Source organism: Cavia porcellus, unplaced genomic scaffold (genome assembly GCF_034190915.1).
Source record: "Cavia porcellus strain 051 isolate PalLab524CR breed Dunkin Hartley unplaced genomic scaffold, mCavPor4.1 scaffold_27, whole genome shotgun sequence".
In the NCBI taxonomy this organism is placed as follows: domain Eukaryota; kingdom Metazoa; phylum Chordata; class Mammalia; order Rodentia; family Caviidae; genus Cavia; species Cavia porcellus.
The window spans coordinates 11,545,309-11,573,063 of NW_026947510.1; the positions used below are offsets into that span (position 1 = coordinate 11,545,309).

The following is a 27,755-nucleotide window of genomic DNA, read 5'->3' on the forward strand; positions in this document are numbered from 1 at the left end:
TCATCTTGATGGATTTTTATTCAGAGAATATAGAAATACTATTATATTTAATGATATAATATAAAGAAAAAAATCCATTCTACCTAACATTTCAGAATTACTGAAATGGTACATGGAAGCTGTAATGTTGATATTTGTTTTTATGTGATCTACCTGGGAAAGCATCTAGTTAGAATAAGGCCAAATAAAATGTAAAAGGTAAATAATTTAATTTCATGTAATTAGTACTTTCAAAGATGCTTGTAATTTTCTTTGACCATGCTTTTATTAGCAGCTTGCAAAGTGCACATTTTTCTATTAAAAAAGTTTTATTTTAACCACAAGGAAAAATCATCACCAAAACAAAATTTTAAGATAAAAATGCATAAATCAGTCTGAGAAATGCTTCTTGAATAGCCTACAAAACAATTTTATTCACAATTAAAACAAAAAAATAATAGAAGAATAACATAACTATTTTATAAAAACCATGTAGAAGCAGGGTATTTCTAATAAAGTAACTGTGTTCTTTCCTGACCTACTTCTAGAAGACAGCTCTGAACTTAAATTACAAAATAAAATAAGATAAGATAAAATAAAATAAAATAGGGCTGAAGATGTAGCTCAGTGAGAAGTCCCTAGACTGTATCTCTCGTACCACTGAAATGTGGGAGAGGGTTTCTTTTTTCTTTGAATATTTCTTACCATTTATTTCTTCCTTTCTTTTCTTTTGTCCATTTTCTACTGAGTTTTTGGTTGGGCTTTTTTATTGATTTAAAAGATGTTTTACCTATGAAAGATATCAAACGTTATCAATAGACATATTGATTTTATTTCTGATTTTTATTTCTGATTTTTAACTTTATATGGTAAAGTATCAGTAGACATATTGATTTTATATCTGATTTTTATTTCTGATTTTATTTCTGATTTTTAACTTTATATGGCAAAGTATACAACTTTTATGTCTTGAAGTTTTTTGAATACCAATTACTAAAATGCCTACGTATTGTAAACCACTCAGGGATAGAAAATATGTCTTATGCATTCTCATGCTCTCAGGGCCTGGCATGTGGTGATTGGATATAAATGTACTGATGATGGAAAATCATTAAAGAGTTACATATATTCATTCAGAAGTTAAAGAATTAATGGTATTAACCTTAATTCTCTTTGTAATTAAATGTATCAGCTTGTATCTGAAATACTGCATTCCAAAAGGTATAGCTAGCTATTATCGCAAAAGCCTGCCTTTTGTTCCCTAGCTTTAACTCCTTAAAAACACGCAGAACTTCTTCACCTTCATGCTAGTGCATCTACCTCAGACTGTTGTTTCCTTACTTCTTTGTATGACTGTTTGCTGTCAGCTTCAGCACCCAGCCGAGACATCCTTTCCTTTTAGCAGCCCCTTCTAAGTTTCATCTTAGTTTCCCTCTTATTGTCTCTCCTGGTACCTTGTGCTATTCCTTCATAGAAATTCCTAGAACTGCCGAATGATGTTTTGTGTTATTGCCTGTCTAGTTAGGAATCTCTCTCACTAGTCCAGAAACCTGAATTATGTCTTCTTCCTGCACATTCACTCGGGTTTGGGACACAAAAGTTAAGAAAACAACCACCCTGTCCTCATCTGAATGTTATATTACAATGGCTCTATATTGTCAGGAAGTGGGCACTCTAATAATACATAGCTGAACATAATGTTAAGTGGTTGTCACTTAGATGGAAAAAATGCAGGAAGTATATTTTGGTTCAGAATGCTGAGTCTGATGTGTATCTTTAACAGCAGTGTATAATATATGCATATCCTACCAAGCTTAAGACAGTTGCCACCAGGGTACGAGGTGACACGCAGCAGTCCACATAGCTACCCAGCCATGTCTAGTCCTTACCAAATTCTCAGGCCATTTTTTCCTTGTTTGATGAAAACTTGCCACCATTAAAGTTCATTACACTTCAAAACTTAAAACTGAGCAAATATTTGTATGTATGATTTGTTTAAGAAGCTTTCTAGTTCATGAGACAAAATAGTACAAAAATTACTTTTGACTATATATGTGTTTTAGTAACATTTTTACATAGTCTGAATTTTCTGCAATTAATATTATATACCAAAGGCACATTCCCAGATGAATAATCTAAAATGTGCAGTCTTTTAGGTACATAAATGTGTATAACCAGATTATCTCTAGTCCTCCAATCACTTCCGGGAGGTGGGTGGGTCACTCAGGAGATGAATAAATATGTTAGGTCACTAGGATACTCTGCAGTACTTTACTGCAATATGCTCCACGCTTCTGGTATTTTTCCAACCAAATCCCTGATCGTGTAGCCTATTTTTATATTAAATCTCTCTGAACCAAAGTCATATCTTTCTGAAAGGTCAGACTTTTAGAGCAGAATATTAATAATTTACCACCAAGTTACTTAGTCATTTGGCCTGTTTAAGTACTTCACCCAGTACCAACAAATTATTTAAGTTGCTTACATGAAAAAAAAATCCAGTGTTTTAAGATGAAAAGTTAAGTAATCATTTTGCACATGTTTAACAGGGAAATGAAATTAAAATGTTAACATTTTATTTCTAAGTATTTTTCTTTCAATTTTTATTTCTTATCTGACAGAATTCCTGTATCAACCCTTACTTTGTTAATTTGATACTTTTTTTTATGTGAAAGGAGAATCTTTCAGGAGACCTAGTCTTTGGCTACTTCCGTTGCATGCAAAATATTATCCAAATTAAATAGATTAATTAAAGAAAGAAGATATGCACAAACTGTCTTGCAATATAAAAAATATTTTCTTAGAAATTTCAATTGCAATATGAGTAGTTTTTTTTACAAACATACTAACATTACAAAACATTTAAATTGACCCATGAGCATTTTTAAGAAAACTTATCTAACCCTATCTTTCAGTTATTTTTGTTATAATTCTAGGACATTTATATATATAAATTTATATATATACTTGTATAAAAATGCTTTGGGATTTGGGCTTTGTTTATTTCTTTATCAGTTTTGTTACCAAATGCAAGCATCATACACATTTGCATATCCATGAAGCTCTTTTTAGTCTTCATAAAGCTTTTAAGTTTGACCAATAGTCTACTGTGGTTGATAATTTAAGAATTTTCTTCCAGTAGGTCCCAGAAGTGAAATTATTTATCTAAATATCTGTTTAGACACAAAAGGAAACACTTCTCAAAAGGTTAGTCATAAGCTATCAATTTCATATCAAGGTATGAAAGTGTCAGTTTCTGTGTATTTTCCCAGTATTTCAAATTGGTACTCTGCAAAGAATACTTAACGTCTAGAGAAAAATGATACCGTGTTTAATTTTGTGAATTGGACACTTTTTTTTTTTGAGACAAGGTCTCACTGTGTAGTGCAGGCTGGGCTTGAACTCACTACGTAGCTTAGGCTGGCCTCAAATTCACAGCAATCCTCCTGCCTTAGCCTCTCAAATGCTGGCACTACCATGCCTGGCCCCAAATTGCACACTTTTTCCTGCTCCCCATGACTAGTTGTTGTTTTGGTGAACTTTTTATTCATATAATATATATATTATATGTTATGCTAAGCATCTATATAATATATATAGATATATAGGATATATAGATATCAGTCATTTTCTTAGAAATTAGTATGCCTTGTGGATATATCAAAAAAAAAAATCAGAGAGTGAACTCCATACAGAGGGAAGTCACATCCCTTTCACAGCAGTGGAGTCCTGGAGAACACATAGCTGACCGTTAGCATTTGTGGTTGGCTGTTCACTGACACCTAGAAGAACTCACCTTGGAAGATAAGAGCTAACATTCTTTGGTTTGCCTTGCAACTCAGGAGAAGGCCTAACACATGGCCTTTATTTAGTAGTAAAGAATCCATTAAGATGTTACGGGCTTTTATATTGATCCAGTGAGTTGTAGTCCTTTAAAAATATTACTCAACAGGCTTGGAATGTAGCTTGGTGGTAGAAGACATGTTTAGCATGTATAAGGGCCTGGGCTCGGGGCCCAGCATGATTAAAATAATATAAATAAAATTTATATATTACAAAGTTATTTACCTATTATAAAATATACATACATGCATTACATATCTATCAAAATTATTTAAAGAAATATCTTTCTGCTATACTGTCTTATTAGAAATTACATTTATAGTCACATTTTCTTCTGTGATTTTAAACTCCATTCCAGTAAGATAAGAAATGGCAGGAGTAACTAACACATGAAAAGTGAGCTTCATACATATTGTAGTAACAATGTATTTTCAGCCATCTGCAAGAAAATTTCCAAGAACACTCTTTCTGATAGCTCACCTCAGCATAATCATTTTATAGAGGAGAGATCCAGCCTGGGAAATGTGTATGTGACTTGCCTTTGCTGACAGTGAGACACTGGCAATTTTAGAATAGAACTTTAGAGTGAAAAAGTGAAATTGTTGAGAAAAGAATTCAAAATGAGATTTAGTTATATTATCAAAATATATAATCTCAAATTACTTTGACGAAAGAGTCTATATAAATTTAAAGCATACTTTTAAAAAAAAATTAAGGGTACCTTGCTCATTGTGGAACATCATTGTTTAATCAACTGACCTATAGCTGACATTTGCACTAAGTTAATGGACTTGGTATGTGTTGAGGTTTATATTAAAACACTAAGAATAGCGTCAAGCTGAAATCTTGGCTTTATTCTTTTACTCATAATAAATATTTATTGCCCACTCACCATGGACACTCACATTTCTGTTGGTAGTATTTTAATAATAAAGAGATACGAGCATGTCTAGGAATGTTTAGAAATGTGTGGAAATGCTAAGGCAGACCCCATAGAGAATTTCAAGATGTAAGACATGAGGGAGAATAGTTTCTGGTCTCCTGTCTCTGCTCGCCCCTCTCCACTCTTCTCTGTTCCCTCTCCTCTCTGTCTTCTCTCCTCTCTCCTCTCTCTCTCTCTCCCTACCTGTCTCCCTCCCCCGATACTTATTTATTCTTTCAACACGTGTTTACAGGGTGCGTATCCTACATCTGACACTGTTCTAGGGAATATAAGGAGATGGGACTGAAAACATTATCTACTCTTATAAAGGCTATAATATTCTGGTGAAGAAAGGAGGACAGTAAATAATAAATATCCTACGTAAATTATATGTTGGAAGGTAAAGGACTATTTATAAAAGTAAACAGAATAAGTGAAATTGGAGGGCCATAAGGGTTACAACTTTAAATTCAGAGGTTGCAGAAAGCCTCATTGAGACGTGCAGAAGTCTAGGGGAGGAGAGTTTCTGGTCCTGTGATGAACGTCATGGAGACTGGCGAGGTAGGAATAGAAAGGAATGGGGAGCTTGGATGAGGGGCAGGTAAGAGGAAAAAGAGCAGGGGGGGGGGGGGATACTAGCAAAGGAAAAGGCCAGAGGGGTAAGAAAGCCCAGGGCTCCAAGAGTGGTTTTCTTGAAAGTCAAGCTAAAAAAATGAATAGAGGGAGGGGTGCTCAGTGCTACTTCCCTGTTGGGAAGGATGAGCCCTGACAACGGGTCCCTAGTGTTGGTCTAGATCATGGATTACCTTGATACACCAGCATCGGGGTGGGGTGAGTAGGGTTAAGGGAGAAACGGGAAAAAAGAATTGCAGTGAGCAGAGGTAATGTTTTCTAAGCACTTTTGTGTGTGTGCAAAAGAGAATAAGGAAATGGTTAAGAACTGACAGAGGAAATGGAGTCAAAGGAAGCTTTGCTCCTGATACATAAACCCTAGGTAGCTTCCAACATAATCCTGCCTGGGGTTATTGGCATACACCACCCTGCCTGGAAGGTTTTCTTGGAAACAGAGAAATAATAGCATGTGTCTGTGCTGATTCGAGTGGTTCAGTGGAAATCCTAAGTGTAAGGATGTCCACTCAGAGTTTCTACCAGGTATTTCCTGTACCAAAAAACTTCTATGTAAAATTTTTTCACTCCTGTTTTGTCATTTAGTTTTCTTCAACAATATATTGAGACAGTTTGGTGATCTCAGTGCTTCTTGCCTGAGATCATGTTTTTCAGCTTCCTGCCTACCCATTTCTATTCTCATGCTGGAAAGATAAAATTTTCCATAGGAGTCATATTAACATACAAAATTATCATCAGTGAATACAAATTAAAGACCTAGAAAACCTCTCAGTATATACACATACATAATGTGATTATGAAGAGACATTATTGTATGCATCAACTGTAGAGCCCAAAATTATATTCAAGCTGACCATCTAATTTTAAGTTTTTTTTTAAATGATGCTTTTTTGACCATATCAAAATTTGCAAATATTGGGCAGCCACTCTAGTATGGAATATAAACATACATAATGCCATCACTTTACTGAATACTTTGGTGATAACAGTGTTTTGATATGTTACTCTTAAAAATATGTGCAGTGTCTCATATCTGCGCTCTAGCCCTACAATTTGGTTCTTTTTATAACTTTGGCTTCTGTACTGAACACTGTCAATGGTTCTAAAGTGACAGTTTCCTCAGAAGACCTTGAATTCCAGCCAGCTTCAGGTGAGGTTTGCTGCCTTGGAGTCTTGCTATCAGCTCACCAAAAGGTTGTTTATTTCCGGGGAAGAGAGCAACATTCAAATAGCTCGTTTCCTGATGTCCCTGGTGTTCCTGGTCTAGTTCTCCACTTTTCATTGCTGCTAAGTCATGCAAAGAATGTGTCACCATTTTGAGGTACTGAGAAAAATTTCAGAGTAGCAGCCAAGTCTACAAAATAGCATAACTTTAACAAATGTGAATTATCTGTGTTTCATTGGCCCCCCCATTGTACTTTTCCTATGGCTTTTGAAAACATAAAATTTGAAAAATGATGAAAGGGCACAGGGAAAAAGAAAGAAAGAAGGGTGCACTCTCATGCATGCACATGTGCTCGAAGCTTAACTAAGAATTGATTGGAAAGTTATCATGATAACTTATGACCATTGGAAACAGACAGATATATATATATATAACTGGCATACAGAAAAAGGAACATTTTTGAATAACAGAAATATCAGTTGCACGTGGAGATTTATTCTAGCTTTACAAACCAATACAGGGCACACAACTTACTTAGATTACTGAAAGTTGACCTGAAACTCCATTGCTGGTTAGCTGTGTCACTTCAGTCAAGTGACTCGGCTTCTCCATGCCTCCACTTTCCCATCAGTGAAAATGAAGTTGGAGGCTGGTTGAGGTCGGTGATGGCAAACCTTTTAGAGCTTTCAATAATACCAACAGCCCACTGTGGCACACATGCCTAGGCTCATCACCACTGAATTAGATAATATTTGCAAATCAGCACAGGGCCTGCATTCATTGAAAGTTAACATTACAGTTATCACTCATGTATCAAGCCTAATCTTAGTAAGCTGAGTGTCCTAATTATTCACATAATGCAGAACAATCTCAAGAACACACTCCTGAGCCGCTAAGAGACAATGTTAGATTTAGAATAAAGTCCAAGAAGTTTGTTTAAATCTCTGAAGACGTGACATTTCCAAAATGTAGGGTTCACTGACAGGAAATTAAGTGCCATTTCTAATTAAGGAAATCAAAAATGTAAGGAATTTTTCCATGAGATGATAGCATGGAGATGGAGAAGTCTCATACATATCCCATATGTGCTAGGGTCTATTAGAGAGTGTGTGTGTGTGTCTGTGTGTCTGTGTGTGTGTGTGTGTGTGTGCAGTGTGTGTATATGTATATATATAGGTCTGTAGAGTAAATTATGTATACGAATATATATAATATGTATATATAGATACATATATGTTAGAGTATGTAAAGAGAGGATAGAGCGTTTGGGTCTATGTTAGATATAGAATTATAGAATTAGATAGAATATGTAGTATGTATAGAATACATATGGAGGGAGAAAGGGAGGGAGACTGATCCTTTGCGGTTTTCAGACATGCTAAGGATTTCTTGTCCTTGGGGCCTTGGTGTATGCTACTCCCTCTGCCTGGATGTCTTTTCTCACATACTGCAGGGTAAATTCTTTGCTTTTGTCCTTTGGTTCCAGCTTAGTGTCATCCTTGACTCTCATCTCATCACCTTTACTAAAATGCCATCCCTCCCATCATCAGTTTCTCAACTTCTGTTATCTCCTATAGCAGTTATTTTTCTGATAACTTAAAAAAGTCAAACTCTACTAGAATATCAAGTTTAGTGATAGAAATAAAACCTCAGTCTTTTTTATAGCCAGGTAGCTTACAAAATTTAATTTTTTACTAGCGCATACTATAGCTACACACAGCTTATAAAGTTTCCTGTTCTCTCCTAAAAGTTTAATCTAACATACCAGCTTATAAAATTATCCTACAAGGATGAGGTTGTGAAGATTCATTACTGTCACCTCTATTGCTACATATTCTGACATTTAGCCAAATGATATCCAGTCACATTCCAGACATTTATTATTGTATTAATTTGAATAGTAATTGCATGACATTTGCAATCGAAAGTAGACAATATTTGTGAAGATGTACTACATCTTAACATCTTACGTCGTTTTTTAATCTTTAGAGTTCAAATATCCATGAATAGTTTATGATCTAGTTTACAAAAAGAAAAATAAGCCAGGAATTGCAATTAAATTTCTGGATTAATTTAGATTGCTCCCCAGAACAAATGTTAATTCTTTAAACTAAAATAATATGATGTCAATATGATTTTTAAAATGAAAGAATTACACCCTCCCCCCAACAGAAACAGCCCCTGATCCTCATCCATTTTTATGTATTCTAAAAAAATTGTGGCCCTGACCAGCGTGGTGGTAAGATGTTTAGGCAGGTCTAGCGCTATGCATGAGGAGGTGGTTTAGAGTCTTAAAGTTGAGGGAAAGTAGTTTTGTGGTAATTAGAGGGCCCTTGGGATATTGCTTGAGGTTGATTGGGTTCAAGAGCATTGCTTTAGATTCCATATCAAGATTTACCACCAAAGTAGATAAATGACACAGTTTTGGGCCCCAGATGTCCCTCTTACAACAGGCTTATAGCTCATATCTTTCAGCTTTTACAAGAACTCTCAAGAAAGCTGGTGCTGGCAACATATATGACTGTGAAACAGCAGAGAACAACATCAAACAAGTAAACTTTACAAATACCAAAAAATGTTAAAGAAAAAAGTTAACGGAGAGTTATGCTTTGTTGGTGCAAAAATTTGACTTAAAAGTACCAAAAGAAATTGAAGAATAGATAAAAGCAGAAGTTAATCAGATTAAATTTAGTTTTCTTATAAGCAGAGAACACATATTTAGAGTTCTAAGGATAAAGTTTAAGATCCTGGGTTGAGCTCCTGACAGACATTAGGCTCACTCTAATTATAACTATACAATTAGCAGCGCAAAGGTTCAGATGCAGAAAAGGAAATAAAGATAGCCAAAGTGTGAGGCAGCTTCAAGGACAAATGCTACCAAGACTAACACATCTGCAGGAATGCGCAGATCAGGGGCACAGCTCCTAATGAACCTGTTCAGGATTCATGGAAATGACTGCCAGCTGCTCCTGACCAAAAACTACTTGAAGCACGATGACCTAGAAAGCCCATATGGTACCAAAGGCAAAAGCTTAATTAGATGTATCACTTCTAACTGCATAAATCCATACTCCCAGGAGAAAAAAGATTAATTGTGCATGTTAGAAGGGTGACTTTCAAAAATGCAACAACTCTGGAGACTGAAATGTTCTACAGTGTTCTGCAGTGACTGTCTTTGTGTAGGAGAATTTAAAGCGATGGTTGTTTGTGTCTCTTTGACAAGGGGTTCAGATATCTTCTATCATGAAAAATATTTTCTAAATACAGTATACAGTATATTATTACAAAGAATAAAAATCTGGCTCCTACAATAAGCTACTCGAAAGGTCAAATCATAATCACATCTCATTATAAAATCATCAAAGATTAGTAAGCTACAGATATTCAAAAGATCATTCCCAAAGTTAGTAAAGAGATATTTTTTAAAAACTGATTAAGTATTTAAACCTGGAAATCAGTTTCAAAAATGATTACAAAATGTAAAGGCTATAACTGATTATTAATTAGCAAAGGAGTTATAAAATCTTATTTTGATTAAAAGGGAATAAGATTACACAAAATTGTGAGTGATGCACTTTCATTACTCACTTCCTGTTATGTGGGATTCTAAAAGTGAGCGAAACTGTGCCTTCACCAAAGTATGACCTGAACCTTTAAGAGGGTGATTGGGTTTTAAATGCCAGCACCAGTGATAATGGGGACTGAGGCCTTTTGTGCAGTGTAATTGTGTGTCTTGGTCATTTTCCATGATGCTACTGTTGCTCTAAAAAGTCCTCTAGGAAGGGGGCTGGGGATTTGGCTCAGCGGCATAAGTGCCTGCCTTGCAAGCAGGCAGTCGTGAGTTCGATCCCTGGTACCGATAAAAAGGAAAAAGACCAAAAAAAAAAAAAAGTACAAAAAAAAAAAAAAAGTCCTCTAGGAAGAGTACGAATCATCTACCTTATACGGCTGAGTTGAAAGACACATTTGTCGCTTTTAATTTTGTTTGAATAAAAAATTGCAATGCATCTGTATCTCCCAGACATTTTACATTCACTTCCTAACAAGATAAGTAATTGATATAGTAAGCTTTGTCGTGATATTAAATCAAGGTACAATCTTGAACTCTTATTCTGAAGGTCCTACTTTATGTATTTTCTAGCATTTAGATCATGAAGATTGGTATTAGCCTAGAGACCAAAGGTGGGGAGGGCGAGGAAGAAGGGAGGGAGGGAGAGAGGGTCAGATTTTTTATTAACATCTTTGGTTTGTATGCAACTTTGCAAAATAATATCCTACCATAGTAAAGGTGCAGTTTGTTTTCTAATTTATGTCCAAGAAACTTGGGAGTGTGCATTTCTTCAAGAATATATTTTAAAACTATTCTGTCCTACAGGAAGTTAGTAAATGTACTATCTTTCTCAAGCATGTTGTCACCTTATCTACAAGAAGCATTTGTATTCAATTACAGTATTCTCTGGATCTTGACACAAGTGAATTAATCAACCAAGCTTTGAAATTTATTCCTAAGTATTGTTATATAACAGTTCACATAGTTATTTATTCTAATGGTGTATTTCAAATGGTGGTTTCTCAGTTGGAGATGCAGTTCAAAGTCATTTTGGGCAGTTAGACTCATTGATTTAAAGAACTGTGATTACTCTCAAGTCCTAATTAAACGACCAGATCTTGCTTTTGCCTATGATTTGAGAAAATCTATAGCAATAAAGAGCAGTATTATACTATGTTGGGTGGGCACTACTTAATTTTTGCTATCTGATACTGCCTGTAATATCTGTTATCTGCAAATTGGCTTCATGTATGGGCTATGCTCCGTGGCAGGTAATAGCAAGGGATTATTAAATGAAGGTATCGCCTACATGTTTGTCTTTGAGAAGGCTCACCTGAAACAGAAACCCAGAAAACTGGCCAGGTGCTGGTTAGAGGAGCGAAGGGACCTTTCCAGCTGTTACACTTTGGATGTAAAATGGCATTTGACATAGAGGAACAGTGTGATGTGAGCATCTGCGTAAAAGGGCTACATATGGAGCATGCCCAGTGCCGGACTCGGCCCTCCTCCCTCCCCGCCCCCTCCAGATCGCCAAAGATAAGGCTTGAACTTTGCACTTCTAAATGTCACCGCATACGTTTCTTTCAGTTTGTTTTTTGCCCCCTTCCTCCGCACTAGGTTTTTTTAAAGATCTTACAACTAATTTCCTTGAACAATTCAAGCCCAGGAAAGAGAATATTTAGCGTAACAAGTTTAGAACAGTTGCTGCTGCCTGCGCCCTGCCTTTGAATGCACTTGGAGTGTTATTCTAAAAGCCGCAGAAAGCATTCGAGGGCGTGCTTCCCCTCGGCACGGGAGCCTCCGAATCTCTCGGATGGGAGCCTGCTGGGGCAAGGAGTGAGAGCCTCGCGGGCAGGAAGGGACGAGCAGAGGGCTGACCTGGAGCATGGAGAGGAAAGGAGCTGGCATCTTCCAGGGCTCGGCGCGCACTGAGACTCCGTGCCCGGGGCTGCAGCTGCGGAGCATCAAGGCGCTGTCTGGCTCATGAAGGCCACCTGGTTCAGGCTTCTGAAAAGAGCCAAGGGAGGAAGGCTGAAGAATTCCGATATCTGTGTAAGCGCTGGGCTGGCGGTGGGGGAGACGCCGTTTGGGTGGTTTAGTTGAGTTAATACGCTCACGGCTGCAAGAGAGGGAGCCAGGGAGATTGTTATCTTTTTTTAAAGCTCTTTTTCTTGCGTTGCCATTTTATTGCCAGAGGACATATTCCAGGCAGGTGTTTTCGGTAGACCCTCTTCCTGAATATCTTTCTACCTAAGGTCTTTTGAAATGTGTCCCTGGAAGAGGGAGTGAAGGAAGCCAGCTGCCAGTGTCTCGATTTTGTTGGAAAAGGTGGCAGGTGTATAAAAAGGTACAGGAGATCCTCAGGATTACAGTGGGAGTCATCATGGAAGCGATATTTTGGAAAGTTCAAATTTATAACTCATGAGACTGACGTCTGTGTTGTTAGGCTTCATATTCCGTTTGCAGATACTCGCTTGAGCATGAATGAAGGTTGTTCTTGAAGCTACCCTTGAAACCCAGCAGTGCCTGCAGCTCTGCACTGCACCACCAAGCTGGTTGGATTGTAAAGGAACGTGTCCTGGCTCCCCAGAACGCTTAGTGTTTGGAATATGAAGACTGGGAAGGGATGATAACTCGGTAGGGACCAGTACCCTGCGGTTTTTTTTGTTTTTTTTTTTTCTAGGTGGGTTGCTGCGATATGGATTCTGTTCCCCACTTTTCAGGAATTTATAGCACAAGGAAGCAAACTGCCAACTTTAATCAGACGTTTCGCATGCAAACATCATACATTCGATCTATTTTTAAAATACACACTTTTCTCTCCAGGGTTCGGCAGACTCCTACACCAGCCGTCCGTCCGATTCCGATGTGTCTCTGGAGGAGGACCGCGAGGCAGTGCGCAGAGAGGCTGAGCGACAGGCGCAGGCCCAGTTGGACAAAGCCAAGGTAAAACTGTCTCTTGCTGCAATCTTTCTTCCCAGGTTTTGCTCTGCCAGGACGGATCACCTGTGGACGTGCCTCTAGAAGCTCGCATTTGCTTTAGCAGTGTCCCAGCGTGTCGGTTTAAAATGCTAAAAGTCATGGACTATACTTTTGTCTTCTGGTAGAAGAGGAAGAGTGATATGCAGACAAGTTCTCCTTTTACACTGTTGTACAATCCGTGCAACTTGTTTCCATGTGTGGGTAGTTTATTTATATCCACACAAAAAGATCTTTCAGTATGCATAGAGGAGAAACTAATCATTTACCAAAACATTTTACTTTTTTTTCCCAGTAAGTCCATCTCTTTAAAACACACACTCATACTTTCTTTGAGCTAATATTTATCCTGTCTTGAGCGAAAAGTTTCCCCCACATTTACTCCATAGATTTTTATACTTAAATGATGTATTGTTTTATACTTTTAAAAGATAAATCAAAAAGTGTTCTATTGATTAAAACCGTTCCTCCCCTTGGAACATTTTCTTCTTCATCCACTATGGTAAAGTGTGTATATATCTGTATAAGTGGGAATCAGATGTAATATATAAAGAATTTATCTCAAGCTGTGTTTCATTTCACTATGAAATGATGATTTGGATCGCTGGTTTGGATCCCTTTCCTCAGGCATTTGAATAACGGCTATTTTTAAAGCATAGATTCTTGTTCGAGTATAAGATGCCTTATTTTGTGTGATTTTTTTTTTTGTAGCTTTAGAGTAAACATATTTTAACTCTGTGGTTGATTTTCTTTTGAAAAACAAAGATTATGGCTTTGAAAAAGAGTAAGTAGTATGTTCTTGCTAGGAAAATTAAGGTAGCATTGCAACACTTCTCAGAGCTGCTGCATCTCTGAGAGGAGTAAAAGCTATGTGTGTTGCTATGGGAATGGTGGCGTGGCGGTTCTGGTTTGCGTACATGGCCAGCCTTATGTAATATTCATGGGCTCTCGCACAGCTGCCATAGTAGTTGACTGAGAAGCTGCCAGGAGACCTGGGCTTCAACAAAGCAGTGTTTCCATATATCAACCAATGCTCTCACCTTGGCTGGCGGGGAACCATCTCTAGTCTGACAGTAGTAACTGAGGGGTACGTACACCTCGAGTGGGGAGGGTTTGTGCCTGATAAAGCAAGGTGTGGCCCAGTTGCCATCACCCCATCTGCTCCACCAAAATTAGCCATTTGAGATACTCTGACGTTGCACTTAATAACATGCAATAACAAACATTTGGTGAATTGCTGCACAATGGCACTGAAGCTAATGCATGTTGCAAGTGAAAAATCCAAATTCTACCTCCTATATTTTGCATCTGGATGTAAAGAAAAATCAAGGGGAAAAAAATAACAGTTTATAGTCCAGAAATAAGGTTCCATATGCAGCTAATTTATTCATGTAATTTTCACAAACCAAAATTAAACAGTTTCTCAGATTCATATTCCATCACCATGTGACCCGATCCAATATAGTTTTGGTTTTCAGAATCTTTAATTAGCTTATTGGGCCATTTTTGTCTATGACTGCATGCTTGAGATCTTGAATTAAATGGCATAACTGCAAAGAACTTTTAAATCCTTTAACCTAGCATGAATCAAAATGTTAATCTTAAATCAACCATGTTAGTGTCACTTGTCACACTGCCCTGAAAGTGGAAAATGATGTGGAAGATGGGGGAATAAAAGAGAAAATTTAAAGTGAAGGCAAAATAATTGAAATATAGTTAATGAAAATAGTTCTTTTACATTCATTTTTCTTTAAAATTAGTTCAGTATCTTAAACCTTTGATATATTTGAGTTGCTCTTGGGTAAGAACTTGAAGATAGTCTGGGAGAAGATAAAAGGACCAGGATTGAAATTAACTTTGTTAAAATCACAGTTTAGTAGTTCCAATAGCGTTGAAGAAAAACAGTAATAGATCAGTTGTGGATGTCTAGGTGTTTGTTTGGTTGTTTGTATCAGTTACTCTTCCTGTAGGTATATCATCTTGCCTTGATGGAATTTATTTGAAACTGAAGCTTTAACAATTAAAAATATATGAATTTTTATGCAACTTTAGTCTAAATATTTTGCATGTTTACTTTTGAAGAATCTAATGTTCTCTGCATTTATTTTGTTACATCTCCCCCAAAAAATGGCTCTACAAATTGGTGTTTGTACTCATCCTGTGGACCCTACATCTTAAGTCTTTGTAGAAGCCTAGAAAAACCTCAGCTGGGCTCTCAGAAACTGGGCCTATATAAAGATGAACTACATTATCCGCTAATTACCTTAATGAGACCTCTATGAAATCAGGTAATTGGCCAGCAGTAAGACTAGAGACACTGCCTTTGGAAATTAAGTTATGTAATGGTTATATAACAAGGCACCCTGTGCTACCTCTAAATCTAGTGCTCATCTCCAGTTCGTTTGGCTTCTCTTAAACTAGCACACTCTACAATGAGCAGATTTGATAGTAATTTTGAGGCAAGTAAAGCTCAACTGATATGATGTTGTTTTGTAAGTTGATACTTTCTAATCCCAAATTTGTGTTTTGATCTCGCTCAGTTTGAGTATTCTGAAAATCCTGTCCTGTTTTCAATGATGGTGTTTGGTACTGCTTTAAAGATAAGTAATATATGGATTTAATTTATTTTCACAATGGTTTTTTTTTTCTTTAAAAGCAACTTTACTAAGCTATAATTCCCTAGTTTAAAGTAAATAATTTAGTGGTTTTTTAGTTGCAGAGTTGTTATACAATTATGACAATAATCAATTTTAGGATATTTTCATCACCCCCAAAAGAAATCCCAAACCCACTAGCCAACCATTCCCCATTCATTCAAACCCTCAACCCTAGAAAACCACTGATGAACTTTGTCTCTAGATTTATCTATTCTGCACATTGCATATAAAAGAAACCGTTAAAATAGGTGATCTGTGACTGTCTGCTTTCATCTGTACAATACGTTTAATATATATCAGCAACTTGTTTTACTGCTAGATAATATTCTGTTGTGTAGCCAGGTGTGACAGTACATGCCTGTGACCCTAGCCACTGGGAGACTGAGGCTGGAGGATCATTGCCAGCTCAAAGGCTGCCTGGGATACAGAGTTCAAAGCCATCCTGAACTACATATTGAGAACCTATCTCAATGATGCTATAGTGTATGTATTCTGTTGTGAACCAGGCAGTTATGGGTTAAGTAGCTGACCACAGTGATCTGCATTGGAAAAGGCTCATATTCACAGCCTCTGAGGCAAGAGAAGACCACTGAGGAGGACATTTGGCTGTCACTCCTATTCCAGGGTAATAACTGCCAACCTTAAAGATAAGACAGCTTTCTTAATTAGCAAGATTTACTGCCTGGAATGTCTTTGTTGTAACTTCTCAAGGCCTGCTCATTTTCAGGATTTTTGCCTCAGATGTACCCTCCACTTCCCACACGCCCCTGAATTGTTAAGAACCCAATAAATACAAACAGTCCAGAGAAGTCTTTGTCTTAGCTCTGAGTTTTCTGACCTTCCTGGATCCCACCACTGCCACACCACAAGCCATATTGCATTTTGTGTTTGTTTAATCCTTTTCCATACACTCATCTGTAAGATCAAAGCCTTAGTAGTATTCCACACTACATTTATACACTTATCAACTGGTGGACACTTAGGTTGTTTCTAGTTTTTTAGGTGTTGTGAATAACGCTGTCATGTGCATTTATGCATAAATTTTTTATGAACCGATGTTTTCATTTCTTGTGTTTATATACCTAGCAGTGAAATTTCTGGGTCATGTGATCATCTTTTTAATGGAAAGAATAATTTTCTTTTTTATGAAATTCTCAAATGTGATGCTTTCCACCCTATCTGCAGAGAATGTGAGTTTGGAAATCTGGATGTGATGGGGACTGAAGCAGAGCTAGTATTGGTTCAGTGTGATACACTTAGCAAGGGCATTCACATTAAATTGTAGCTCATTGTTCTCATGGCTGTGTTTCTACTCTGTGAAAGAAACTCTACCGGGAACAGTAGGTATAAGAGGAAATGCAAGGCGAGGACCACAGAGGAGAAATGGGCAGATCTTTTGCCTACATGTGGAACTTTCCAGATAAAGGTTGGTTCTTTGAGATATGGTTAGAAATGTCTTTTTTCTACCCTCACATTTTTTTTGTCTTTTTATCGGTACCAGGGATCGAACTCACGACTGCCTGCTTGCAAGGCAGGCGCTTATGCCACTGAGCTAAATCCCCAGCCCCTCTACCCTCACATTTAATCACCAGCTTGGCTGGGAATAATTTTCAAGAACAAAGACACATTTTCTTTCAGTGTCTTGTAAAGATACTCTGTGTGTTTGTCTTTAAATATGATTTTGTTTTTTATAATTTTAATATCTTGTGAGGTGTTTTTCCTTTGGTATTTTGACATTTGACATGTATAACTTGGTGTGGATCTTTGGGTTATTTATCCCTAACTTCTCAAGCATTCATTGTTAAAGCCTGGTCATTTCAATTGTCGAAATTACCTTTTTTTTCTCCTTGATAATTTCTTTCCCTATATATTTTTTCTCTGGTTCTCTAGTTTGTCAGATGTTTAATGACATAGTTCTTCTGTAATCATTGTTCTTTTTTTTTTCTGAGTTTGTCAACTGATCTTCTAAAGTAAAGTCACTTTCCAATCACCAAGTCCACTGATCTTTTACTGGGGTTTCTCTGGACTTTTCTGCAAGCCATACGCTAGTTTCCTTCTTTAATAAGTCCATTCTATCTCAAAAGTTACAACACACAGCCTCCTTCCACTACCACTCTGGTAGTTCCTTCCAAGATTTTCTGCATCAGTTCCCTCCACTGAAATACAGAAATCCATTCAACCAAATGTGTATGCCGGCCCTGCTGGCATCTGCTGCTATAGCATGGGTTTGGCTTTCACAGTGAATTTGGAAGAGTCCCCGGGGTCTCAAAGCTACTGCAGAAGCAATGGGGGCCTAGCAGGTTGTGATCTAAACATGCAGCAGGCATTGAGTCCACAGCCTTCTCCCCATTCACATTATGGATTGGGAATTGCACTTACGTTTTTTGATGAATATGGAATTTCAGTTCCAAAATGAGTTTCAAACCACTGCTATCTTGTTCTTTCTTGTTTCATCCTTTTGAAAACTTTGGCTATCATTGTTAGTCTGTATTTCAGTGTACTCTCTCTAAGGTTAGTATCCCAGGTCTGCCACCAACTCACAATGGAACACCCCATGTTTTCTTTCAAACTCTTTTATCTCTGAGTATTCTCTTTCTATCAGTGTGACCCCTACTCCAGGAAAAGCCCAAGTGCAGGGGCTGGTACATTTTTTGGTTAAAAGATCAGATGAAACTTTTTAAGCATCACAGGTCTATGATCTCTGTTACAACTCAACTCAGTAAGACATGGATTGGAATTCCATCTCTACCTGGACTAGTAGCCTGGCCTCTTGGTAAATTACATGGCAAGCTCACTGTCACCATTTGTAAAAGTAAGTTCTGCCTCTCAGGTTGTAATGATTACTGAGTGAGCCAGTGCATGTCAAGTATGGGGTTCTAAAACCTTTTCTCCCTCCTCTTGGCCTCTTGTAATGGACATAGACAACATAGCTCCTGCCCTCAAGGATGTCAGGTTCCAATGGGGAGTCTGCATAAGAAGTGATAATACTAATGCCTTTACCTTGGGTTGTCTAGTTGCTGTATGCATTTTTATGTTAACTTATCTTATTAAAATTATTTACTTTTACAGTCATACTTTAGTTACTTGACTGCTTTCAAACTCATCAAAGTTGGTACTTAATTCATTTAGACCCCAGAATGTTGTCTCCATACTCAGTTGTTTGGTTCTTCACACTTGAAGCTAGAAGTTGTCTGTGTTCATTACCTCATGACTGCCTGTCCTTTCCAGCCAAAACAGTTTTTTGGTACCTGTCATTTTGGGTACTTATCATGCCTTCCAAAATAAATTAAAGGCAAGTATGGAGGCACTGCTGTAGTTTAGTGGTAGGTTATGGAAGGCAGGATTGTAAATGCCCATGGCTTCAGAGTGAATAGAATGTGGCTGACATTGTCACTTTCACTTGACCTCATAGTGGATTACCATGGCCAGTCACACTGCATCCCATCCACCCTATGACCAAGGCATGTGTCCTGTCTCTCGCACCCTGACTTTGAGCCCCTGGAGAGTAAGATGTGTGCTGTACTGGATCACACTAGAATAGATCCCTTCCCCAGCACTTTTCTCAGCAACACCTGATTACTTTGGAAATAAAATCCTATGTTACTTCTTTAGGATTTATTTTGGCAATCTATCCATAAGTTTTAAGTTTCTTATGGTCAAAAGTCACACATTTTCAAAAGAACTCAATACTCTATAAATCCAGCAGTCTTTTGTGGTACATTTATGGTACTTTATTAATGGAAGTTCAAGAGGGCTGATATCAACCCACATTTAAAACTGAACTCTTGTTCAAGAATCCCTATAAGGGCTTTTAACCTATTATAGTCTTCTGGCTATTTCAAAATCATAAAAAGATTGGGGACAGATTATTTTAAACTTTCCTGCTTAAGCTCTCATTCTCTTGCTGTCTCTGTCTCTGTCTGTCTGTCTCTCTCTCTCTCTGAGCTGTAACAGAAAATCTTTATTGTATCATTGTAAACACAGCTATAAGTACATAATTCTTCCTTGCCTTTTCCTCCATCAGTTATGAACAGGGAAAAACACACTTTAATCGAACTTAAAACAATCAACTTTGTTCTGAGTTTTTGTCTTACAACACCTAAATAAAAAATATTGAAACTGTACTACAGTAAAATTTATTCAACTAAAAACATGCAAAGAGTAGTCTTGTGCCACTAGGTAGGAGCTAGAGAAGCAGCAGTCTTAGATGTGGCTCTTGCATCCACAAGCTCATGGAATAACGGCGACATGGGAAATGTGTGTCAGTGGCCTGAGTAACGTGATCAGTGTTAGGTTGACAGACAGTGAGGCGAATGCCGCAGGAATGGCAAGCAGGTGGACCGCAGGACCAGGGGATGAGGGACGCTTCCAGGAAGATTTGGACTGTAGATGCTCCTCAGATGAGGGCCGCACCTTCACTAACCAGCAATGCACTTCTGTAAGGTAAGAGAGCGTTGCATGACCAAAGAGTCTAACAAAGACTGCTGTTTTGGTTTAATTTATTCTAGATCTGTCTTAATTCCCAATTTATATTAAAATAACCACACGGAAGTATTTGTTAAACTCTGTGAACTGTTTTAAGCATACAGCTCAGTAGTGTCAGCTAGGTTCCCATCGCTGTAGGACATTATCATCGTGTACAACTGAAGCTCTGTACCCATTTGTACAGGTCTGCATTCCTTTGTCTAATGTGACTACATTCTGTCTGTTTTTATGATTTTTGATGATTAAATTAGATACCTCATGTAAGAAGAATCATATGTTAATTATCCTCTTTTGGCTTATTTCACTCAGCTTGGCCTCCTCAAAGTTCATCCATGTTACAGAATTTCCTTTTATCAGGGTTAATACTCTGCTGATATCTGATATATATAGCATGGGTATTTGTTTTTTTGTTTGTTTGTTTTTTGGTACTGGGGATAGAACTCATGACCTCACACTCACCAGGCAGGCACTATGCCGCTGAGCTAAATCCCTGGCCTGATATAACATATTACTTTGTTCATTCTTCTTGTAAGAGACCACAGATGAATTTAAAACAGAGTTGAGAGTGTAATTTGGTGATTGTGCTACTGATAGGTTCAGAGTATACTTCCCTCAGTGACGGTATAGTACTTTCCTAGCATGCATGAGGTCCTGGGCTCAGTCCCATCACCTCAAAAAATAAAAAATAAAATAAATTTTATTCAAATATAGAATCAATTTGGAAAATAGGGAATGCAGGTTCAGTGAGACAAAACCAACATTTCCAGAGAAGATAAACTTGAGCTTTTATGACAAGCAAAGTAGTTATGTACATTGTAGAATTCCTTGGGAGAGGTAAGCAGGACTGAGGTAATATTTCCACAGTTGGAAACTGATAGAAATCATGATGGTCATAGATTCTGTGAGCCATTGAAGCATTCAGGTTATGGATAAAAACTTAGATGTTTCCCCAACTATTTAAGGCATTGTTAGGTTGAAGAAAACACTTTCTTCTGTCAGTTTCTGCTCCCGACATGCTGTGCAGCAAGCCTCCTCCTATTGGTCGGTTTCTAAAAGTCACAGGTGGACTTTTGCTTTCTTTGTTTTTAGCCCATTCTGCAGCCATGTTGACTTATTTACCAATATGCCAATGGCCATTTAGGCTGTTTCTGTCTCTTGGCTATTGTGATTATGGCTATAAAATACTTTCTTGTCTCAAATTATTTTCAATGAGCCTATTAAGCTGTGCCACCCTGAGGTTGCAATAACAGCTTGTATTTGTACAGTGTCTCGGTGTTTGAACTTCTCTTGTGTAGGTTCCCTTGGCCTAGGCAGCTACTCACTAAGGGAGGAAGGACAGAGATTTATGGATGAAGAGATTGATGGTGGGTACTGAAGCATCTCAGTGAGCATCACTGGGCTCCTAAGTAGCAAATAAGAGCAAAGACCCAAGCTTCTGTCTCAAGGGCTTCTGTTCTTGGGTTCTCTCATCTCATCAATACGCCCATTTGGGAAACACATAAACTACAAATGCATTACTGTTGTCTTCTTCTTCCTCTGAAGGAAATAAAGGAAAAAGCATTTTTTTCATTAACTATAAAGCAACAATAAAATAGAACAACTACCAAAACAATTTTAAAAGTAATAGTACTGCCTGTGCTTTTATTTTTGTATTGAATATTGACAGCACCAATAGAGCTCATGGGCAAAATGCTGAATCTTGTTTTTCCTCTTTCAGTTTCGCTTACAATCCTTATAATAGTGATTTGTAGTAAGTTCAGTTTTACATTTTAGCATTAAAACATCTTGAACTAAAGTTTCTCAAATTTAGTAGGTTGTTAGTTCAAGGGAGAGATTTCAGAATGTGTGTATACTATTCTTGATTAAACAGAGACATAAATAAAATGTGCTTGAAACTGTTGGAATAGGGACTCTTCCTGCAAAGAAATGGAAAAAATAATCAAATATCTAGGAAATATATAGTATGAAAAATGCTGAAAAACAGAGAAGGTTGAAATTGCAATGAAATGATCTGAAAAGAGTTCATGAAGCGGCATCTAAGGGAGAAGAGATGAAAGAAATCGTATAAAAATTAATGCAAAGAAAAACGTAGTTATATGTTGTAACTGAATAGAGAGATGTATAAATTTTATACAGGAGGAGCAGGGCACTGCTTCCATGATGTTTGGAAAAGAAATTTGTATGGCCTGTTTTTTCTTTTACTTAAAGCCTATTTTTAGAAAGGAAAATGAACCACACAATTAGCTAGCAAAGTTATTTGTGTTCTGGTCATTTCCTACTAGAAGATCTTTATACTGACGTTTACTTGCAAGATTAACACCCACGCCTTTAAAAAGTGTCAATTCTTGAATATTTGAGGCCAAATCATACTATCGCCTATGCCCTACATAGGTAAGGAAGAAAGTGGTCAGGAGTCTAGATAGTCTAGTAGTCCTTGGGTTTCATTCTCTGGATTTTATTTTATTTATTTATTATTATTTATGAGAAAATTATTTTTCTCAGTGCTGAGGACGGGACCCAGGGCCTCACACACGCTAGGTAAGCACTTTCCCACTCAACTACCGCTGCTCCCTGCATTTTAAACAGCCATTCCTTTGTCTCCTTAAAGGAACTATAGTCACCCTAGAATGAAATATTTATTGGATCAATTGTAACCTTACATTTGAGTCAGCCTACATTCATTACAGAGGAGAGTTAAGTTACAACTTCTTTTACAAGGAACCTGGTGTCACACACATTCAGCAGGAAAGTCACGTAGTCAGATTAGACCTACTACTACTTGCTTCTCCTCTGAGGATAGGACTACTCACTTTTCAACTTCGTGATTTTAAGTAGTCCAAAGCATAAAATAGGTCCTATAATAAGATGCACACGATGGCATATAAAACTTCTTGGAATAGATCAAGATCTCCATATGGTGTATTAATGCATTATTCACTCAACACACTTGCAAGGGTCACTGACCGTGTGAAATGTGAGAGGCCAGAGAATATACAATGTTTAAGCCTTGGTCCCTCATCTAGGCAGACATTTAAACAACAACAGCACTGCAATATACAGCTCCATCCTGTTCAGCCCCTCCCTTAAAATGACAGAAGCAGGTCCACTGTTGTCCATGTCATGTCACACAAGCACTATGAACTGTGTGCTGCAGTTTAGGAGCCACTGTGTATTCACGCAATCCATCTCTGAGGTAGCATTTCGGGGTGGCAGCTAAGTGAGTGCCCTCTCCCCCAGTCAATCAAAAAGTCTGAGAAAGGGACATATTTATATCTCAAATGTTTTATTTAATAAGTGTACAGGCCAGCAGTCATCTTTTGATGTAAAACCAAGGCCTATTCTTTGAGCATGAGTTTATATATTAATCATAATTCTCCAGAAAACAAACCAGGGGAGATACAGATAAAGACAGAGGTAGGGAGGTTTATTGTGGGAGTCTGTGCAAATGACTCTAGAGAATGAGAAGTCCCACAGCCTGCTGTCTTTAAGCTGTGGCCATGAAGAATCTGATGTTACAATCTCTGTGAGAATTTAGAGGCCAGAGAACCAATTAATGATATTAGTCTCAACCCAAAGGCATAAAAGTCTGATGCCTTCACTCAGCTCAAGTAACCAGACAGAACACAAAAGGGGCACATTATTTGTTCCTCCATCTTTTTGTGTGTGTGTGGCACTGGGGATCAAACTCACAACCTTGCACTTGCCAGGCAGACACTTATGCTGCTGAGCTAAATTTCAGCCCCCTGTTCCTCCATCTTTTGTTCTGCCTACCCTAGGGTACAGTCAAGTTGACCAAAAATTAACCCTCACAGTCTGCTAATTGAGATTTCACCCATAACTAAATATCAGTCTTCAGTATGGAATTTAGTTCAGCATTACAGTTCAGTTTGATTCTATCCAGGAAATACAGGAAACACACAGTATTTATGGTAAAATGTGGGTTGTATATATTTTTTTCAATTTCTTACGCTAGAGAGACATACAGTATTTACACGTGGGAGTTTGATTTATTTCACTTAGGAGTAAGGTCTCAAGTCGCATCCATTTATTTATAAAAGTCTCAATGTAATCTTTCTTCATAGCTGAGTAGTACTCCATTGTATAAAAATACATCTTTTTTATCCATTCCTTGATGGGTACTTGGGTTGTTTCCAAGATCTGGCTATTACAAATTGTATTGCTATAAACATGGGTGAACATACATCACTGTGGTACGATGTTTTCAGTTCTGGGAAAATGCTCACAAGTGAGATAGCTGCATCAAATGGAATCTCTAATCCTAGCTTTTTGAGAAATCTCCACACTGATTTCCACAGTGCTTGCATCAGCTTGCACTCCCAACAGTGGAGAAGAGTTCCTTTTCCCCCACAGCCACTCCAGCATTTGTTATTGGTTGATTTCTTAATCTTAGCCATTCTTTCTGTTCTAAGATGGAATCTCAGTGCTGTTTTAATTTGCATTAAAGACCAAAGACCATTGATGTTGAACATCTTTTCATATATTTATCTGCCATTTATATTTCTTCATCTGAGAAGTGTGTATTCATCTCAAATGCCCATTTTTTGGGTTGGATCCTTGAATTTTGGGGGACTCATTTTTTAATTTCTTTGTACATTCTAGATAGAAGTCCTTTGTCTGAGGGACAGTTGGCTAAGATATTTTCCCAATTCATGGATTTTCTTTTTACTCTTTTAGAGATTTCTTTTGACATGCAAAACCTTTTTAATAAGATGAGATCTCAGTTGTGGGTTCTAGGAAGTATTTCCCATGCAGTTTGATTTTTGTTGATGAACTTTCTGCCTACTCGTATGTTGTCAAGATTTCTACCTACTTTGTCTTTGAGCAGATTTAGTGTTTCTGTTTTAATACACCTTTGATCCATTTTGACTTTAGTGTATGGTGATAGACATATATCTAGTTTCAGTTTTTGGCATATGGAAAGCCAGTTTTTCCAGCACCACTCATTAAAGAGGCTATCTTTCTTCCAGTGTACATATTTGACTCCTTTGTCAAAGATGAGGTGGCTGAGTGTGTTTATAGTTATGGTTGTATTTTTTAATCTATTGCATTTATCTTCAGGTCTGTTTTTATTCCAGTACCATGCTGATTTTATCCCAGTAGCTTTGTAATATAATTTCAAGTCAGGGATTGTGATGTCACCTACCTTATCTTTGTTGCCCAGAATTGCCTTTGCTTTTCTAGGTCTCTTCTGGTTCCAGATGAATTTTAGGATTGATTTCTCTAGATCTGTGAGGTATGAAAATGGTTTTTTGATTGGAATCACATTAAATGTGTATAACATTTTTGGGAGAATGGCCATTTTCTCAATGTTTGTTCTTCCTATCCATGAACAGAGAATATCTTTCCATTTTCTTAAATCCTTGTCAATTTCATTTTTCAGAGTAATGTAATTCTCACTGTGTAGATCTTTTACTTCCTTTCTTAAATTGATTCCTAAGTATTTCATTTTTTGGATGCTATACTGAAGGTTATGGTTTCGCTTATTCTCTCTCAGTTTATTTGTTGGTTGTGTACAAGAATGCTATTGACTTTTTAATGTTGACCTTATATCCAGCTACATTACTGAACTTGGTTATTACATCTAGAAGTCTTTCAATGGAGTTTTGGGGGTTCTCTATATAGAGTATCACATTATCTGCAAATAATGATAATTTAAGTTCTTCCTTTCCTATCTTTATTCCTTTTATTTCTCTCTCTTGTCTGATTGCTCTGGCTAATGTTTCCAGAACTATATTGAATAGGAATGGTGATAATGAACATCCTTATCTTGTTCCTGATTTTAGAGTGAAAGTCATCAGTTTTTTTGTCCATTTTGTAAGATGTTGGCTGTCTATTATATATGGCTTTTATCAGATTGAGGTAGAAACCATCTATTTCAATTTTCTGTAGTGTTTTTATCATGAATGATTGTTGGATTTTGTTGAAAGCTTTTTCAGTATCTATTGAGATGATCATGTGATTCTTGTACTTGGCTCTATTGATATGGTGTATTTCATTTATTGATTTGTGTATGTTGAACCATCCCTGCATTCCTGGGATGAATCCCACTTGATCATGGTGTATAATCTTCTTGATGACTTTTTGCATTCTATTTGTGAGTATTTTATAGAGGATTTTTGCACCTATGTTCTTTAGAGAGATTTAATTTTCTTTTTTGGTTGGGTCTTTCTCTGGTTTTAGTATTAGGGTAATACTTGCTTCCAGGAATGAGTTAGGGAGACTTACTTCCATATATTTTTTTGAGACAGAGTGTCACTGTGCAGTTCAGGCTAGCCTTGAGCTCACTTTGTAGCCCAGACTGGTCTCAAACTTGCAAGGATCCTCCTGCCTCAGCCTCCCAAGTGCCGGGATTACAGGCGTGCACACCCAGCAATTTTCTATTTCATTGAAGAATTTGAGGAATCTTGGCATTAAGACTTCCTAAATTTCTTGTAGAAGTCAGCAATGAATCCATCAGGACCTGGGCTTTCCTTTGTTGGTAAGGTTCTAATTACATTTTCAATTTCATTAACTGAAATTGAGTTATTCAGCAGTTTTACATCTTCTTGGTTCAGCTTTGGTAATTCATACATTTCTAGGAATCTGTCCATTTCTTCCATGTTATCAAACCTATGAGAGTAAAGGTTTTCAAAGTAGGTATTGATGATATTCTGTATTTCCATAGGGTCTGTATTGATTTCATCCTTTTCATTTCTTATTGTGTGGATTTGAGTTTTTCTTTCCCCTTTTTGATAAGGTTGGCTAGGGGCTTATCAATTTTATTCATTCTTTCAAAGAACCAACTCACTAATTCTTTGTGTTATTTTCTTAGTTTCTATTGCATTAATTTCTCCTCTGATCATTATAATTTCCTCCCTTCTTTGGGCTTTGGGCTTGATTGACTTGCTCTTCTTTTTCTAGAAGTTTGAGATGCAGCATTAGGTTGTTTATGTGTTCATTCCATTTTCCTGATGTGGGAGTTTAGTGCTATAAATTTCCCCTTGAGAACTGCTTTCAATGTGTCCCCCAAGTTCCAATAAGTTTATTTGCATTTTGCTCGATTGTAGGTATTGTTTAATTTCTTCTGTGACTCATTGGTTGTTTAGGAGAGTGTTATTTAATTTCCATGTATTTATGGGGTTCTTGTGGGGCTTTTTATCATTAATTTCCAATTTTACTACATTATGGTCATGTAATATGCATGGAATTATTTCAGTTTCTTTGCATTTAGTTAAGCGTGTTCTGTGGCTAGTGTATGATCTATTTTAGAGAATGATCCACGTGCAGCTGAGAAGAATCTGTATTCTGGTGTTGGGTAGAACACTCGGTACATGTCTACTAGGTCCATTTGTTCACAAGTTTGATTCAGTTCTGTTATTTCCTTGCTGATTTTTTGTTTGGTTGATCTCTTTTTGTGACAATGGTGTGTTAAGGTCCCCCATTATAACTGTATCATTATTTGTTTGGTTTTTCATGTCTATTAGGATTTGCCTTACATACTGGGGTGCTCTCATATTTGGTGCATATACATTTATGATTGTAATCTCT

The 27,755-nt window shown here is 37.2% G+C and overlaps 1 protein-coding gene across 10 annotated transcripts in view; it reads left to right on the plus strand.

The window, feature by feature from the left end:
• Cacnb2 (calcium voltage-gated channel auxiliary subunit beta 2) overlaps positions 1-27,755 on the plus strand; it is a 342,332-nt gene that overhangs the window by 218,716 nt on the left and 95,861 nt on the right. For 8 of the 10 annotated variants that reach the window (XM_063237565.1, XM_063237564.1, XM_013144540.3 and 5 more), the window contains 1 exon segment: positions 12,913-13,032. In XM_063237565.1, the coding sequence (XP_063093635.1) occupies positions 12,913-13,032 (120 nt within the window). 10 annotated transcript variants of the gene reach the window in all.